Source organism: Bombina bombina, chromosome 7 (assembly GCF_027579735.1).
Source record: "Bombina bombina isolate aBomBom1 chromosome 7, aBomBom1.pri, whole genome shotgun sequence".
NCBI classification, from domain to species: Eukaryota; Metazoa; Chordata; class Amphibia; order Anura; family Bombinatoridae; genus Bombina; species Bombina bombina.
This window is the reverse complement of record NC_069505.1, coordinates 213,117,786-213,133,689: the sequence shown is the minus strand read 5'-3', so window position 1 is coordinate 213,133,689 and position 15,904 is coordinate 213,117,786. Positions and strand designations below refer to the sequence as shown.

Here is a 15,904-nt window from a genome sequence, read left to right as displayed (position 1 = left end):
CAGAAAAACAACAGAGGGATTTAATTTTCCCAGTCTTTGAATAGCAGATTTACGTTTTATTGCTGCAGTAATCCCTCCTACATTCCAAGATAAAAGTTTAAATTCTTCTGCTAACTTAATCTTATAAAATTATATATCTTAGCTAAAGAAATTTAGTTATAAACATCCATTTAATACTTGACAGATTTAGACAATGTTACCCTTATCAAGAAAAACGACATGAGGGATGGGGGAGGGAGAGAGGGGAGAGAAAAAAAAAAAAAAAAAAAGAGAAAGGTGTTTAAAACTGAGATTAAGAGCCATCAGCGATATATATTTTTGAGCTTCTTCTACAGAACCAAATGTTGTCCTATTATCTTCTACATTAGGAGCCATCAGATACAAATTTTTGAGCTTCTTCTACAGAATTAAGCGTTATCCTATTGCCTTCCCTCATTATTATTATTCTAGCTGGGTAGAGCATACGAGCATTTTCCCCTTTATTAATCAATTGTGTGCAAGATGGGGCCATACTTTTTCTCTTCAGGGACGTATTTTTTTATTCGCTAAAGTAAAGGTATCAGCTTTCTTAAACAATTTTAACATTTGAACTTTATCTTGAAATCTGAGAAGTTTAAAGATGCATATTCTATTTCTAAACGTGCCATCTTGGTTAGACCTCCTAGGGCCTATTCGATGGGCTCTCTCAATTGGAAGAGGGAGTAAATGGGCGGGGAATCCTAAAGCTTGTGGAAGAACAGTGGAAGTAAAGTGCATTAAATCCTCATACTCTGGGGTATCGGGCAGGCCAACAATTCTAATATTATTGCGCCTGGAGCGATCTTCAAGATCCTCCAGGCGACTCTGTAAGTTAGAAATTTTATCTCCCTGTTTTTGTAATGTGTTTTCTTGTGTATTAACTAAGTCCTCTAAGTCCGAAATCCTAGCTTCTGCTTCTACAATTCTTATGGCAAACTGTTTGACCTCTGATGAAATAGTATCTAATCTAGATGTGATACTTGATAGATCCTTTTTGATAGAGTCAAATTGGGGTAAAAATAACTGACTTAAGTGCGTTATTAATGATTGAGTATCAGTGGGGATAACCATGGCTTCTGGTAATAAGTCAGTATTAGCTTCACTTAGTTTACTCTTTTTATCTTTTGATTTAGCAGGCATTATGGGTGAATTTTGTTTCACCTGAGTGACAAACCTTTCCATTAAGGTGAATATAACTATGCCAGTACACTATTGTAAATAGTTTTAATAATACAACCACTTTTATTGTGAGAAGAAAAGGTACTAATAATTAGGAAAAAAAAGAAAATAAAATAAAGGTCCATCAGGGACCTTGTGAGAGAAGTGTGAAAATACAAAAAACAAAAAATATGTGTAATTAAGTGATTTTTTTTTTTTTTTTGTGAGGCTAGTGCCTGCTGCAGCCAAGAAAATTCGACAAATGAGCTACGTATTAATTTGGCCCTATCATCAGCATAAAGTAAGAAAAGATTACTATGATATAAATATTATGACCCACAGTATCTTTTTAAGGAAAATTTAAACAATACACCTTGCCTCTTCTATTATACTTTTGTAGAAACAGAAAACCCGAAACCTAAAAAGATACAGCAATTTTATAGCCACTGGTATATTTCTATATAGAGATGAAATGTATTATTAACAAATATTCTGTACAGAGCTGTGCAACAGATAAATAAAACAGTGCAAGATAGCGGCTATAATGGGTCCAGCTGGAAGCAGAGAAACTATAATCAGTCCTAATATTGCTGTAAATGTTGGGTCAATGTCCAGAAATACAAGTCAAATTTTAGAATACAGACAAAAGCCAAGTTGGCCCAGATACTTGCGTTCTGATGAGAGAGGGAGAGAGAGCACCTTCTTTAGATATTGATCTGAATTCACTCCTCAGCGATCATTGTGGGTGAGCCAGCAATTCAATCACCTTCCTCCACAGATTTTAGAGCGAATACAAGGCTGCCACTACTTACGATCTGAATTTTTAAGGCTCTAATCAGTGGCTGTGGATTCTGGGCCTTTTATTTTCAAGATACAATGATAGTGTTGCGAGTCCGGCTAATACAGAGTTCCTCAAATGCTTGGAGAAAGAAAAAGTGCTTAATTTAAGCGCTAAATATACCCACAGGTAAATAAGTTTTTCGAATTCCTTGCAGAAAAAAAAAACAGGAGCAAAACATCGGCTGGTCAGCGACGACTTTTATGATCTTTACCTGCCACCAGGGGCAGGGTCTGTAGCCGAAGTAAGATAGTTGTTTCCCCAGCCCGTTATACCACGGCAACCGAGTTGAACCGTGAACCGGTTAGTTTGAACTGGTAACGGAGGGCTGGTCCGGATGTAGCACTTCCCTGCTTCTATCCTGAGGGCTTTGTATTCTGGCGGAACAGCCGCCTCAGCAGTACCAGGTCGCACCCACAGCTCAGGTGACCCAGAACAGGGCTCCGTTCTGAAAGAAATTTGGAAGCTTGGTTGTGTAGTGATTACCGCTCACAGGGTAGATAGGCTCTGCTCGAGGTGGCGTCTATCGATGGTTTAAGGGACGCCGTGGACCCGTTCGACGGCTGGTAGCCGTTGGACCCGATGGTCTCCACCACTCGAGATATGGCCGTGGCAAATCGGCCTCCTGCCTTTCGGAGACTTCAGTGTATTAGGAGCCGACTGTCTTGCTCCACAATCCGCACAGCAAAGGTCCAATTGCTGGCTAGGATCCAAACACTGGCGGTTCAGCGTGGTACGCTCAGGTAGGGAGCCGGCTTGTTACCTTCCAGTTCCTGTGAGCACCGCCCCGGAAGTCATCATAATAGCATGTAATGCCGTTCTTGTTAGCAAGGCACATATTATGTTAACTGCTCTATAAGGTCAACAAAGATAAATACAAAGCCAAGACTGATCTGCTTTATTTTGGAGCCCCATATTTCCTTATTTTTAGTTTAGGCCAGATTCTCAAGTGGCTGGATTTTGTTTAAAGTATAAAGTAACAGAAGCTTTGTAGGGAGCACTGTTTGCAAACTGAAGACCAATTACCTTACTTAGCTTAGGGTAAAGCCAATTTGTGTGTATATTACGCATTCAATGCTGCATGAGCAAAAGGGATTTTATTTTTAACATGTACTGGAAGGAGGAAGCTGTATATATTTGTAACATGACAAGATGTCTGTTCTGCAGTTTTCCCCAAGGGGAAGGAGCAACTATACTAAACCAACCACACAAAGGGAAATTCCTAATAAAACGTAAGAGACAAGTAGAGCTATCACAAGCTATGTCACAATCATATTACATGTGCTGACAATGACCAACCCTGTCCCTGACCTACCTAACCAACAAGGCAGTTCAGCTCAGCTGTACTACGCCGGTATTCCGGTTGGTAACCAAGGTCCAATGGCTAAGAGCTGAAGGGCTCAGCTACAGACAGAGATGAGAATCGGATCCACTCCTCACGAGGCTCACAGTCAGTCACTGACACTGAGTGGCACCTCACACCTCACTACACGCCACTCAGTCTCTTCCCGCCTGACGTCTGGCCAGAGCTCGATGACGTCACTCACAAAAGATCGATGCCACTGAGCGCTGATTGGCTGGGCTCCCGAGGCTGTTTAGAGACTTAACCACTTGATGGCAGACTCTGCCCGGCCCATATGAAAAATTGCTTCAAAGACATTTATATTGTGTAAAGGGAGGGGAGCTGAACGGCTCACAGCCTCTCCTTCCTTGCGCAATATGAATGTGTAAGAGAAATAATTTACTTTGGATGGAATTGCATGTCATGTTGGCGAGCAGCAAGGGGGGGGGGTTCATTTGGGATACCAAAATAATATTTTTAAAAACTTACAAAATATATATTTTTTTAATTAAAGATTATTACAAAAAAGTGTAATTACACACATAGGACAGGTGAGGCACTGCCTCACCTGCCTCCTATGACCAACATCACTGATATATATATATATATATATATATATATATATACACACACACACACACATGTGACGTGTGTAGTTATGAAGTGCTGTAAGGGTGCATCAGTAATGTTATAATGGTATTGTTAGACTGTAATGACATAGGCATCAGTGGGACACTGTCTTGGGCTTTTTTCAAGTGAGTGATGTTGAACTGCTATAAGGTGTGTGTTAGCAAAGGCACACTATTTGCTGAAACTGAAATATTCAGTCTTTGTTATTAATTCATAATATTTTATTATTGCAATATAAACGTTATAGTGCATTTCATGCCTACTGTCTCTACAGGTTATGGTAAATATATATATATATATGAATATATTCTGTATATATATATATATATATATATATATATATATATTTATATGACCTGAGTGTATGCAAGTGTGTTGCAAGTCCTGATTAATATTTCCTAAAAAAAAAGTCACGTTATACCCTGACCAAAAATTATTATGGCCAAAAAAACAGCCCCCTGTGGGGAGGGGGGTGGGGTGGGGTGGGGCAGCAGAGTTTTCAGTGCCTAGTGAAGCACTAATCCTAAATATGCCACTGCAATTAATATTTTATATATAATCTGGATGTAATAATCAGAATACACAATTGTATCTAGCATTTGTTAAGTGTTTAATGTCCCACTTGTAAGTGCCTTTTTAATTTTACTTTGTAGGTCCATACGGAAGTGTTTTTTTGGGGGGTTTTTGCTAATATATTTCTGGTATTGTTTTCTTTTTTACTTTTTTTTGTTTAAAACAATAGATAATGCCCATTCTCCAGCTTTCCATAACCAACATTGTTATATTAATATACTTTATAACCTCTACATTTTTCTGTTTCTAAACCCCTGCCGGCTGCCCATTGTCTCAGTGCTTTTTAAGTCTTGCACAACAGCTAGACAGTGCTTTGTGTGTGCCATATATATAGTAGCATTGTGCTCACTTTCTGTGGAGAATAATGGTTATAATGGTTATACAAGAACCAGCACTGATTGGCTAAAATGCAAGATTGTAAAATGCATTGAGATAAGGGGGCAGCATTCAGAGGCTTAGATACAAGGTAATCACAGAGTTAAAAAGTATTTTAATATAACTGTGTTGGTTATGCAAAACTGGGGGGTGGGTAATAAAGGGATTAGCTATATTTTTAAACAATAACAATTTTCGAGTAGACTGCTGAGCCAAATGTACTTATTACACATTTTATTAACCTATCAATGTCAGTGTTTTTTTTTTTTTAAATTACCAACATACATCATATTTTTTTGTTTTATTTTCTCTTTTTTTTTTAAAAAAATCTTCTATAGCGTACATGGCATATTAAGTATTTGTTCACCACCTCAAAATGCAAACATTTAGGATTCTATGGTTGAGTTTTTAAGCAAAACTTGTATTTATTTATTTTTTTGCACTTTGTACCATGTTACAGTTGCATAAAATGGTTTAACAATAACATACTGTATCTAACCATAAATGTATTACATTTAACACAATATAATAATTTCTCAGGGACAACTAGTTTATAATGTATAATGTATAATGTATTAATTATCCTATCCCTGTCTAATCTCACTTAGTAGCAAAAAATAATGGGAAATAAAAACAACATACTGTATTTCCACTAAAAAGATTGAGTATAAAACGCTATATATTTTAACATTTCACCCATTTGTTTAAATATGTAAACATTTGACTTTGCTCAGAAAAACAAGGATTTTTGAGCTGTGACAGCAACACCACAGAAAACTGGAGCAAGTGATCGTTATTAATGGGCGTATGACTTGATATCTATAAGGTAATATAAATCCTTATTAAAATAAAGTGACTCGTGTTTTTATACAAGTAATCTAATTTACTCCTTAGCACACCTGAGATATGGACAACATCAGAGGGCTCTCCCCACCAAGATCAATTAACACCTTCGGGCACTTGCTCATTGCGCAAGACATCATTACACGCTACCAGGGCCGCCTGACTTAACCATTGATCAGCCCCCCTCCCCCTTTGACATGTGCAATTTTTGACCAAGTAACTAAAATGTATATATACACTTAATTCTTAAGTGTAGTCAAACTTGAAAATTATGTAAAGGTAGTAACACACAAACACACAGACACACTCATACACTAGGATTCACATATAGACACTCTAGCAGACACGCAAAGAAACACACAAACACACTCAGACACCCAAACAGACACTTAGCACTTGTTTACATTGACCTGGCAAGCAACGAGGTTGACTACAGTTTTGTCAAAAAAGGAGATTTACAAAACAAAATATGGAGTTCTGATTATCTTTTTGTCAAAGAAGATGCCAACTAAATGATGACAACAGCATGCAGCGGCTGAAAGGAAGGGCCCTGAACTGCCTAAACAATAATTGAAAGTTTAAATGGTGGATTGGTGACTTCCGAAAAGGTCTCAGTCTCAAAGTTTGTTGAAAGATGTAAATAATCAGTAGTAAGGTCAAAATGTCCTAAAAAGGAAAAGACAATGGACACACACACACACAAACTCAAACACAAACTTGCACATACACCCAAGGAAACACCGACAGAGACAGCCTCAGAAAACACACAAATACATAAACACACAGACACCCACAGAAAACACACAAAGACATACATACACACACCCTCACTGAGACATTCACAGAAAACACACAAAGACATACACACACACAAACACACACTCTCACAGAGACACCCACAGAAAATGCACAAAGACATACACACACCATCACCGAAACACCAACAGAAAACACAAAGACATACGCACACACCCTCACAGAGACATCCACAGAAAACACAGACATACACACCCACCCTCACAGAGGCATCCAAAGAAAATACACAAAGACATACATACACACACCCTCGCAGAGACACCCATAGAAAATGCACAAATACATACGCACACACCCTCACAGACATCCACAGAAAATGCACAGACAGACATATACACCCACCCTCACAGAGACATCCATAGAAAATGCACAAAGACAGACACACACACCCTCACAGAGAAGCCCACAGAAAATAAAAAATACATACACACTCATAGAGATACCAATAAAAACACAAAGACATAAACACAGGCACCCACAGAAACACACACATTGCATCCCATAAATCAACAGTGTGTGGCATGCATGATAAAAAAAAAAAGAAGCAGAAATTAAGAGATCACTTTTTAAAGAATCATATTTGTAAATGTGCAAAAATAAATAATTCTATGAATTCAAAATTGTACATTAATGATCTGTCAGAATGGGTAGATGAAAAGTACTTTTGAAAGGTTGACATATGTTTGTTTGTTTTTTCCCCATTTTCCCCAATTAAGAGCACCACTTCAAATATTGTGTACAAATGTTCCCATCTGTCAGCTGTACTTATGGATTGCGAAAATGCTGTACTCTATATGGTCTTGGTGGAACCATAAGCTGTGGTACTCAGTCTCATACCATTAGATCTGGTTAAATGCAGGATTTAGGCTTGTTTGTATGTATTTCAAAATTAAGTCAGCTGTAGTGTAAACTGAACAGTGTTAAGTTAACCTGTCTCATTTCAAACACTGAGCAATCTTAGCCTGTGAGTATAACATTTTATGCAGATGTAAAAATCTTAGATAAAATGCCTCATGACATCTAGAAAGTCCTTGCATAAAGGGGCAGTAAACTGAAATGTAATTAAAACATATATATTAATAAAAAAAATCATATCTTCCAAAAGGGCACCTACCATTTGTGTATTGAGGAGGAAACATTTCTGCATGGTTTTAAATATAGAATTTCTACAGCATTGACAAATAATCATAAATACACTGCTGCATATTGCAAAACAAAATGTGTTTTTATGGACCCTGGCTCCACCATACAACTACTACCACACTGTAGTTACAATCCGAAATTGCACAGAAATAAAAAACATTTACTAAGTAAGTCCTACCTCCTCTGCAAATAAAAGTAATCTGCCGTCAGACTCAGGCATACACTGTACAAACAAAGTGCCAAGTCTGTCTCACACTGTGCATAGTGGTTTAGTGCACACTCAGAAATCCTCTCAAATGCTAATGCTTTGCTCCTTGTAATGACATTCCCCACGCTTAATAGCACTCTGCTGTTGCGCCCTCTGATGGCTGCCAAAATTTTAAAAAAATATATATATTTTTAAATAATAGTTGTGCTTGCCTCATGTGGCCCCCTGGCCCAGTGGGCCCCTGACAGGAGTCAACCCTGTCACCCCCTGATGGCGGCCCTGCACGCTACTACCAACAACAGGTGATACTTGTAAAGTACAAGCCCCGAGAGCAAAAACGTGTTCTCTGCACCAGAAAAGTAAAGGAGAGGATTTGTGCAATTTATCCTACACAATGAAGGGTTAACATATTTTGTCATTTTGCCATTTTTTGTTTAATTTATTTATTTATTTTTATCTGTCAAAATAAACATTTCTACAGGTGAAGTTTATTCCCCTGAAATACAAGAAATCACAACTCAGTTCATTAGCAGATTTCCACTGGCTAAAGCTACATAAAGCAGTTTCTCCAACCTGTAAAAAGCCGATACTGAAAAAAAATCTGCTACATGCATTTTAGGAGAGTGATATGCACCACTAGAAGTGTCTGACTGTTACTGCTCCTCCCTCCTTCCATGCAGACCACCTTTCTGGCTGGAGGGTATGAGCAGCAAACAGACCTGGCACTCTCATACTTGTCTCACTTTACACACAGCAGTACCACTGGCAACAGAAGATAAGGAACCACAGGTCTCAGACATCTGATTTGAGGAATCGGTTCATATTAAAGGGACAGTAAAGTTAAAATTAAACATTCATGATTTAGATAGAACATTCAATTTAAAAAAAACTTTTTGCTTTGTTCTCTATGGCAGCAGTGTTTTGCAACATTATTTGTAGCTTTGCTATACAATGTTGCAAAACACTGCTGCCATAGAGTATTAAAGACACGTACACACTCCTGAGCCTACCTTCTTTTATTCTTCAACAAAAGATACCAAGATAAAAAGCAAATTTGATAACAGAAGTAAGTTGGAAAGTTGTTTAAAATTGCATTCTCTATCTGAATCATGAAAGGTTAATTTTGACTTTACTGTCCCTTTAAGCTTGATAAATGTGTGGTATGGATTGCCAGGTATACGATCTTGCTTCTCATTACACATGCAGAGGGCATAATGTATCTGATGTAAGGTCTTATGCATAGGATCAGAGGCTTCAGTTGGGCATATAGTAGGCACAAGAAGACCTGCAGTTGGCATGTATCTAAGGTCAGAGGCTTCAGTTGGGCATACAGCAGGCACAATAAGACCTGCAGTTGGCATATATCTAAGGTCAGAGGCTTCAGTTGGGCATACAGCGAGCACAAGAAGACCTGCAGTTGGCATGTATCTGAGGTCAGAGGGTTCAGCTGGGCATACAGCGGGCACAATAAGACCTGCAGTTGGCATGTATCTGAGGTCAGAGGGTTCAGCTGGGCATACAGCGGGCACAATAAGACCTGCAGTTGGCATGTATCTGAGGTCAGAGGGTTCAACTGGGTATACAACGAGCACAATAAGACCTGTAGTTGGCAAGTATCTGAGGTCAGAGGCTTCAGCTGGGCATACATTGGGCACAATAAGACCTGCAGTTGGCATGTATCTGAGGTCAGAAGCTTCAGTTGGGCATGCAGTGGGCACAAGAAGACCAGCAGTTGGCATGTATCTGAGGTCAGAGGGTTCAACTGGGTATACAATGAGCACAATAAAACCTGCAGTTGGCATGTATCTAAGGTCAGAGGGTTCAGCTGGGCATACAGTGGGCACAATAAGACCTGCAGTTGGCATGTATCTGAGGTCATAGGGTTCAGCTGGGCATACAGTGGGCACAATAAGACCTGCAGTTGGCATGCATCGGAGGTCAGAGGGTTCAGCTGGGCATACAGTGGGCACAATAAGACCTGCAGTTGGCATGTATCTGAGGTCAGAAGCTTCAGTTGGGCATACAGAGGGCAAAATAAGACCTGCAGTTGGCATGTATCTGAGGTCAGAGACTTCAGCCAGGCATACAGTAGGCACAATAAGACCTGTGGTTGGCATGTATCTGAGGTCAGAGGCTTTAGCTGGGCATACAGTGGGCACAATAAGACCTGCATTTGGCATGCATCTAAGGTCAGAGGCTTTAGCTGGGCATACAGAAGGAACAATAAGACCTGCAGTTGGCATGTATCTGAGGTCAGAGGCTTTAGCTGGGCATACAGTGGGCACAATAAGAGCTGCAGTTGGCATGTATCTGAGGTCAGAGGCTTTAGCTGGGCATACAGTGGGCACAATAAGACCTGCAGTTGGCATGTATCTAAGGTCAGAGGCTTTAGCTGGGCATACAGAAGGAACAATAAGACCTGCAGTTGGCATGTATCTGAGGTCAGAGGGTCCAGCCAGGCATACAGTGGGCACAATAAGACCTGCAGTTGGCATGTATCTAAGGTCAGAGGCTTTAGCTGGGCATACAGCAGGCACAATAAGACCTGCAGTTGGCATGTATCTAAGGTCAGAGGTTTTAGCCGGGCATACAGTGGGCACAATAAGACCTGCAGTTGGCATGTATCTGAGGTCAGAGGGTTCAGCCAGGCATACAGTAGGCACAATAAGACCTGCAGTTGGCATGTATCTGAGGTCAGAGGCATTAGCTGGGCATACAGTGGGCACAATAAGACCTGCAGTTGGCATGTATCTGAGGTCAGAGGGTTCAGCCAGGCATACAGTAGGCACAATAAGACCTGCAGTTGGCATGTATCTAAGGTCAGAGGCTTTAGCTGGGCATACAGTGGGCACAATAAGACCTGCAGTTGGCATGTATCTAAGGTCAGAGGCTTTAGCTGGGCATACAGTGGGCACAATAAGACCTGCAGTTGGCATGCATCAGAGGTCAGAGGGTTCAGCTTGGCATACAGTGGGCACAATAAGACCTGCAGTTGGCATGTATCTAAGGTCAGAGGCTTCAGCTGGGCATACAGTGGGCACAATAAAATTACTGGTGTACTGAAGCTGCAGAGAACATAAATCTGATCTGAAATACAAAATTCAATAAAATACAAATTTCTCTTCTGGAAGGAAGACTCATAAGCCTAAGCACTAAACAGACATTTAATTAATTAGCTTTTATTAAAGAACCTTTAAAGTTTGTGATGTGATGGAATATTTCAAACAGAGAGCACAGTTACTTTCATGATTCAAAAATAATGTACAACTTTAAAAAACAACTTTCCAATTTACTTCAGTAGCCAAAATGTATCTCTTTCTTTTGGTACAGATAAATAGAAAGACTCGGGAGTCTTAAAGGGATAGAAAAAATAAAAATAAAAATGTGTATGGGTGCATTTGAATTTTAAATAGACACACTGTTGCCATATACAATATTCGAACACCACAACTTCTCAGAGAGTCAGCAGTAACTTGTATGAAACAAATTAACGGCTAGATTTAGAGTTTTGTCGGTAACGACCCGCGTAGCTAACGCTGGCTTTTTTCTGGCCGCACCTTTAAAATAACTCTGGTATTGAGAGTCCACAGAATGGCTGCGTTAGGCTCCAAAAAAGGAGCGTACAGCATATTTAACGGCACTGCAACTCTCGATACCAGAGTTGCTTACGGAAGCGGCCAGCTTCAAAAACGTGCTCGTGCACGATTCCCCCATAGGAAACAATGGGGCTGTTTGAGCTGAAAAAAAAACTAACACCTGCAAAAAAGCCGCGTTCAGCTCCTAACGCAGCCCCATTGTTTGCTATGGGGAAAGACTTCCTACGTCTGCACCTAACACTCTAACATGTACCCCGAGTCTAAACACCCCTAACCTTACACTTATTAACCCCTAATCTGCTGCCCCCGCTATCGCTGACCCCTGTATATTATTTTTAACCCCTAATCTGCCGCTCCGTAAACCGCCGCTACTTACATTATCCCTATGTACCCCTAATCTGCTGCCCCTAACACCGCCGACCCCTATATTATATTTATTAACCCCTAATCTGCCCCCCACAACGTCGCCTCCACCTGCCTACACTTATTAACCCCTAATCTGCCGAGCGGACCGCACCGCTATTATTATAAAGTTATTAACCCCTAATCCGCCTCACTAACCCTATAATAAATAGTATTAACCCCTAATCTGCCCTCCATAACATCGCCTAACTTCAAACATTAACCCCTAATCTGCCGACTGGAGCTCACCGCTATTCTAATAAATGTATTAACCCCTAAAGCTAAATCTAACCCTAACACTAACACCCCCCTAACTTAAATATAATTTTAATCTAACGAAATTAATAAACTCTTCTTAAATAAATTATTCCTATTTAAAGCTAAATACTTACCTGTAAAATAAATCCTAATATAGCTACAATATAAATTATAATTATATTATAGCTATTTTAGGATTAATATTTATTTTACAGGTAACTTTGTATTTATTTTAACCAGGTACAATAGCTATTAAATAGTTAAGAACTTTTTAATAGCTAAAATAGTTAAAATAATTACAAATTTACCTGTAAAATAAATCCTAACCTAAGTTACAATTAAACCTAACACTACACTATCAATAAATAAATTAAATAAAATACCTATAATTATCTACAATTAAACCTAACACTACACTATCAATAAATAAATTAAATACAATTCCTACAAATAAATACAATGAAATAAACTAACTAAAGTACAAAAAATAAAAAAGAACTAAGTTACAAAAAATAAAAAAATATTTACAAACATTAGAAAAATATTACAACAATTTTAAACTAATTACACCTACTCTAAGCCCCCTAATAAAATAACAAAGCCCCCCAAAATAAAAAAATGCCCTACCCTATTCTAAATTACTAAAGTTCAAAGCTCTTTTACCTTACCAGCCCTGAACAGGACCCTTTGCGGGGCATACCCCAAGAAATTCAGCTCTTTTGCCTGTAAAAAAAAACATACAATACCCCCCCCCCAACATTACAACCCACCACCCACATACCCCTAATCTAACCCAAACCCCCCTTAAATAAACCTAACACTAAGCCCCTGAAGATCTTCCTACCTTATCTTCACCATACCAGGTTCACTGATCGATCCAGAAGACCTCCTCCGATGTCCTGATCCAAGCCCATCCAAGCGGAAGCTGAAGAGGTCCATGATCCGGCTGAAGTCTTCATCCAAGCGGGAGCTGAAGAGGTCCATGATCCGGCTGAAGTCTTCTATCAACGGCATCTTCAATCTTCTTTCTTCGGGAGCCATCATCTTCCATCCGACGTGGAACATCCTCTTCTCCCGATGCCTACTCGCCCGAATGACGGTTCCTTTAAATGACGTCATCCAAGATGGCATCCCTCGAATTCCGATTGGCTGATAGGATTCTATCAGCCAATCGGAATTAAGGTAGGAATATTCTGATTGGCTGATGGAATCAGCCAATCAGAATCAAGTTCAATCCGATTGGCTGATCCAAGGGGGCTTAGAGTAGGTGTAATTAGTTTAAAATTGTTGTAATATTTTTCTAATGTTTGTAAATATTTTTTTATTTTTTGTAACTTAGTTCTTTTTTATTTTTTGTACTTTAGTTAGTTTATTTCATTGTATTTATTTGTAGGAATTTTATTTAATTTATTTATTGATAGTGTAGTGTTAGGTTTAATTGTAGATAATTATAGGTATTTTATTTAATTTATTTATTGATAGTGTAGTGTTAGGTTTAATTGTAACTTAGGTTAGGATTTATTTTACAGGTAAATTTGTAATTATTTTAACTATTTTAGCTATTAAATAGTTCTTAACTATTTAATAGCTATAGTACCTGGTTAAAATAAATACAAAGTTACCTGTAAAATAAATATTAATCCTAAAATAGCTATAATATAATTATAATTTATATTGTAGCTATATTAGGATTTATTTTACAGGTAAGTATTTAGCTTTAAATAGGAATAATTTATTTAAGAAGAGTTAATTAATTTCGTTAGATAAAAATTATATTTATATTTTTTTTTATATCCAGTCGGCAGATTAGGGGTTAATAATTGAAGTTAGGTGTCGGCGATGTTAGGGAGGGCAGATTAGGGGTTAATACTATTTATTATAGGGTTATTGAGGCAGGAGTGAGGCGGATTAGGGGTTAATAACTTTATTGTAGTAGCGGTGCGGTCCGCTCAGCAGATTAGGGGTTAATAAGTGTAGGCAGGTGGAGGCGACGTTGAGGGGGGCAGATTAGGGGTTAATAAATATAATATAGGGGTCGGCGGTGTTAGGGGCAGCAGATTAGGGGTACATAAGTATAACGTAGGTGGCGGTTGGCAGATTAGGGGTTAATTATTGTAGGTAGCTGGCGGCAACGTTGTGGGGGGCAGGTTAGGGGTTAATAAATATAATATAGGGGTCGGCGGTGTTAGGGGCAGCAGATTAGGGGTACATAAGTATAACGTAGGTGGCGGTCGGCAGATTAGGGGTTAAAAAAATTTAATCGAGTGGCGGCGATGTGGGGGGACCTCGGTTTAGGGGTACATAGGTAGTTTATGGGTGTTAGTGTACTTTAGAGTACAGTAGTTAAGAGCTTTATGAACCGGCGTTAGCCCAGAAAGCTCTTAACTACTGACTTTTTTCTGCGGCTGGAGTTTTGTCGTTAGAATTCTAACGCTCACTTCAGCCACGACTCTAAATACCGGAGTTAGAAAGATCCCATTGAAAAGATAGGATACGCAATTGACGTAAGGGGATCTGCGGTATGGAAAAGTTGCGGCTGAAAAGTGAGCGTTAGACCCTTTTTTGAATGACTCCAAATAGCGGCGGTAGCCTAAAACCAGCGTTAGGAGCCTCTAACGCTGGTTTTCACGGCTACCGCCAAACTCCAAATCTAGGCCTAAGTCTTCACAACACACACCCCAGCCACTTCTCTGAGGTTGAGTACTGGTGCACAGACCCTCACAGCATATGTGCGTATACCCCTGAAAAACTAATAACTTTTACTACAAGCAGATTGGCCAATGGAAGTATAATGCAAAAATGCTTCTTAAAATTGAAATGCATCTATGCACATTTCAAATTTGACTTATCATTTGAAGCACTTTATGGCATTAGTATTTGTAGCAATATCTGTAACAATGTTATACAAGTTTTTTCCCATAACATTTTTATTTTGTCTCCCATGTCTCAATAAAGTTTAAAGCTCAATTACAACAACTAGTAATATATCTCCTGCCATCCTATTATTTTACAGTTCTTACCTAAACAATTATGACCATCATTCGCCAGCTTGAATCCATCATAACAAGTGCAGCGATAATTTCCAGGAATGTTGGAGCACTCATGGACGCAGTCTCCATTGTATTCGTTATCACATTCATCAATGTCTGGGGATAAAGCGAAAGTCAGCATGATGGATGCATATGTCACAGTCACAAGTAAGTCACGGATCGGTGACATAAGTGAAAGCACTTGCAGTGTCTTTTAACCAGGATTGTCTTGCAAATAGACTGGTTTTGTTGGGTTTTGTTCAAGGCTTCTTTCGTTTGATGTGAGTGCAGAGCTAGATTTGCATTCACTGACAGCTACTCAAATAAGGTGATAAATGGCACTTTGCTTGACATAGCCTAGTTTCCCTTTTGTGTCAGCAAGGAAAGGGTTAAATTACACTGCAACTTTGTGGGCTTGTGGGAGAATATAGCAATTTTCTGACTTATTTCATTTTTGGAGAAATATGAAATATTTTTTTCAGCTTATTTCTCTGTTAACCCCTTAATGACCGGACCATTTTTCAATTTTCTTACCCTTAATGACAATGGCTATTTTTACATTTCTGCAGTGTTTGCGTTTAGCTGTAATTTTCCTCTTACTCGTTTACTGTACCCACACATATTATATACCGTTTTTCTCGTCATTAAATGGACTTTCTAAAGATACCATTATTT

General features: G+C 38.9%; 1 protein-coding gene across 1 annotated transcript in view; it reads right to left on the bottom strand.

Annotated features, from left to right (window-relative positions):
* The window catches only part of SCUBE2 (signal peptide, CUB domain and EGF like domain containing 2), a 246,157-nt gene that overhangs the window by 199,956 nt on the left and 30,297 nt on the right, over positions 1–15,904 (bottom strand). The window contains exon 3 of the mRNA XM_053720602.1: positions 15,221–15,346. Coding sequence (XP_053576577.1) covers positions 15,221–15,346 — 126 coding nt within the window. The remainder of the gene's footprint in view (positions 1–15,220; positions 15,347–15,904) is intronic.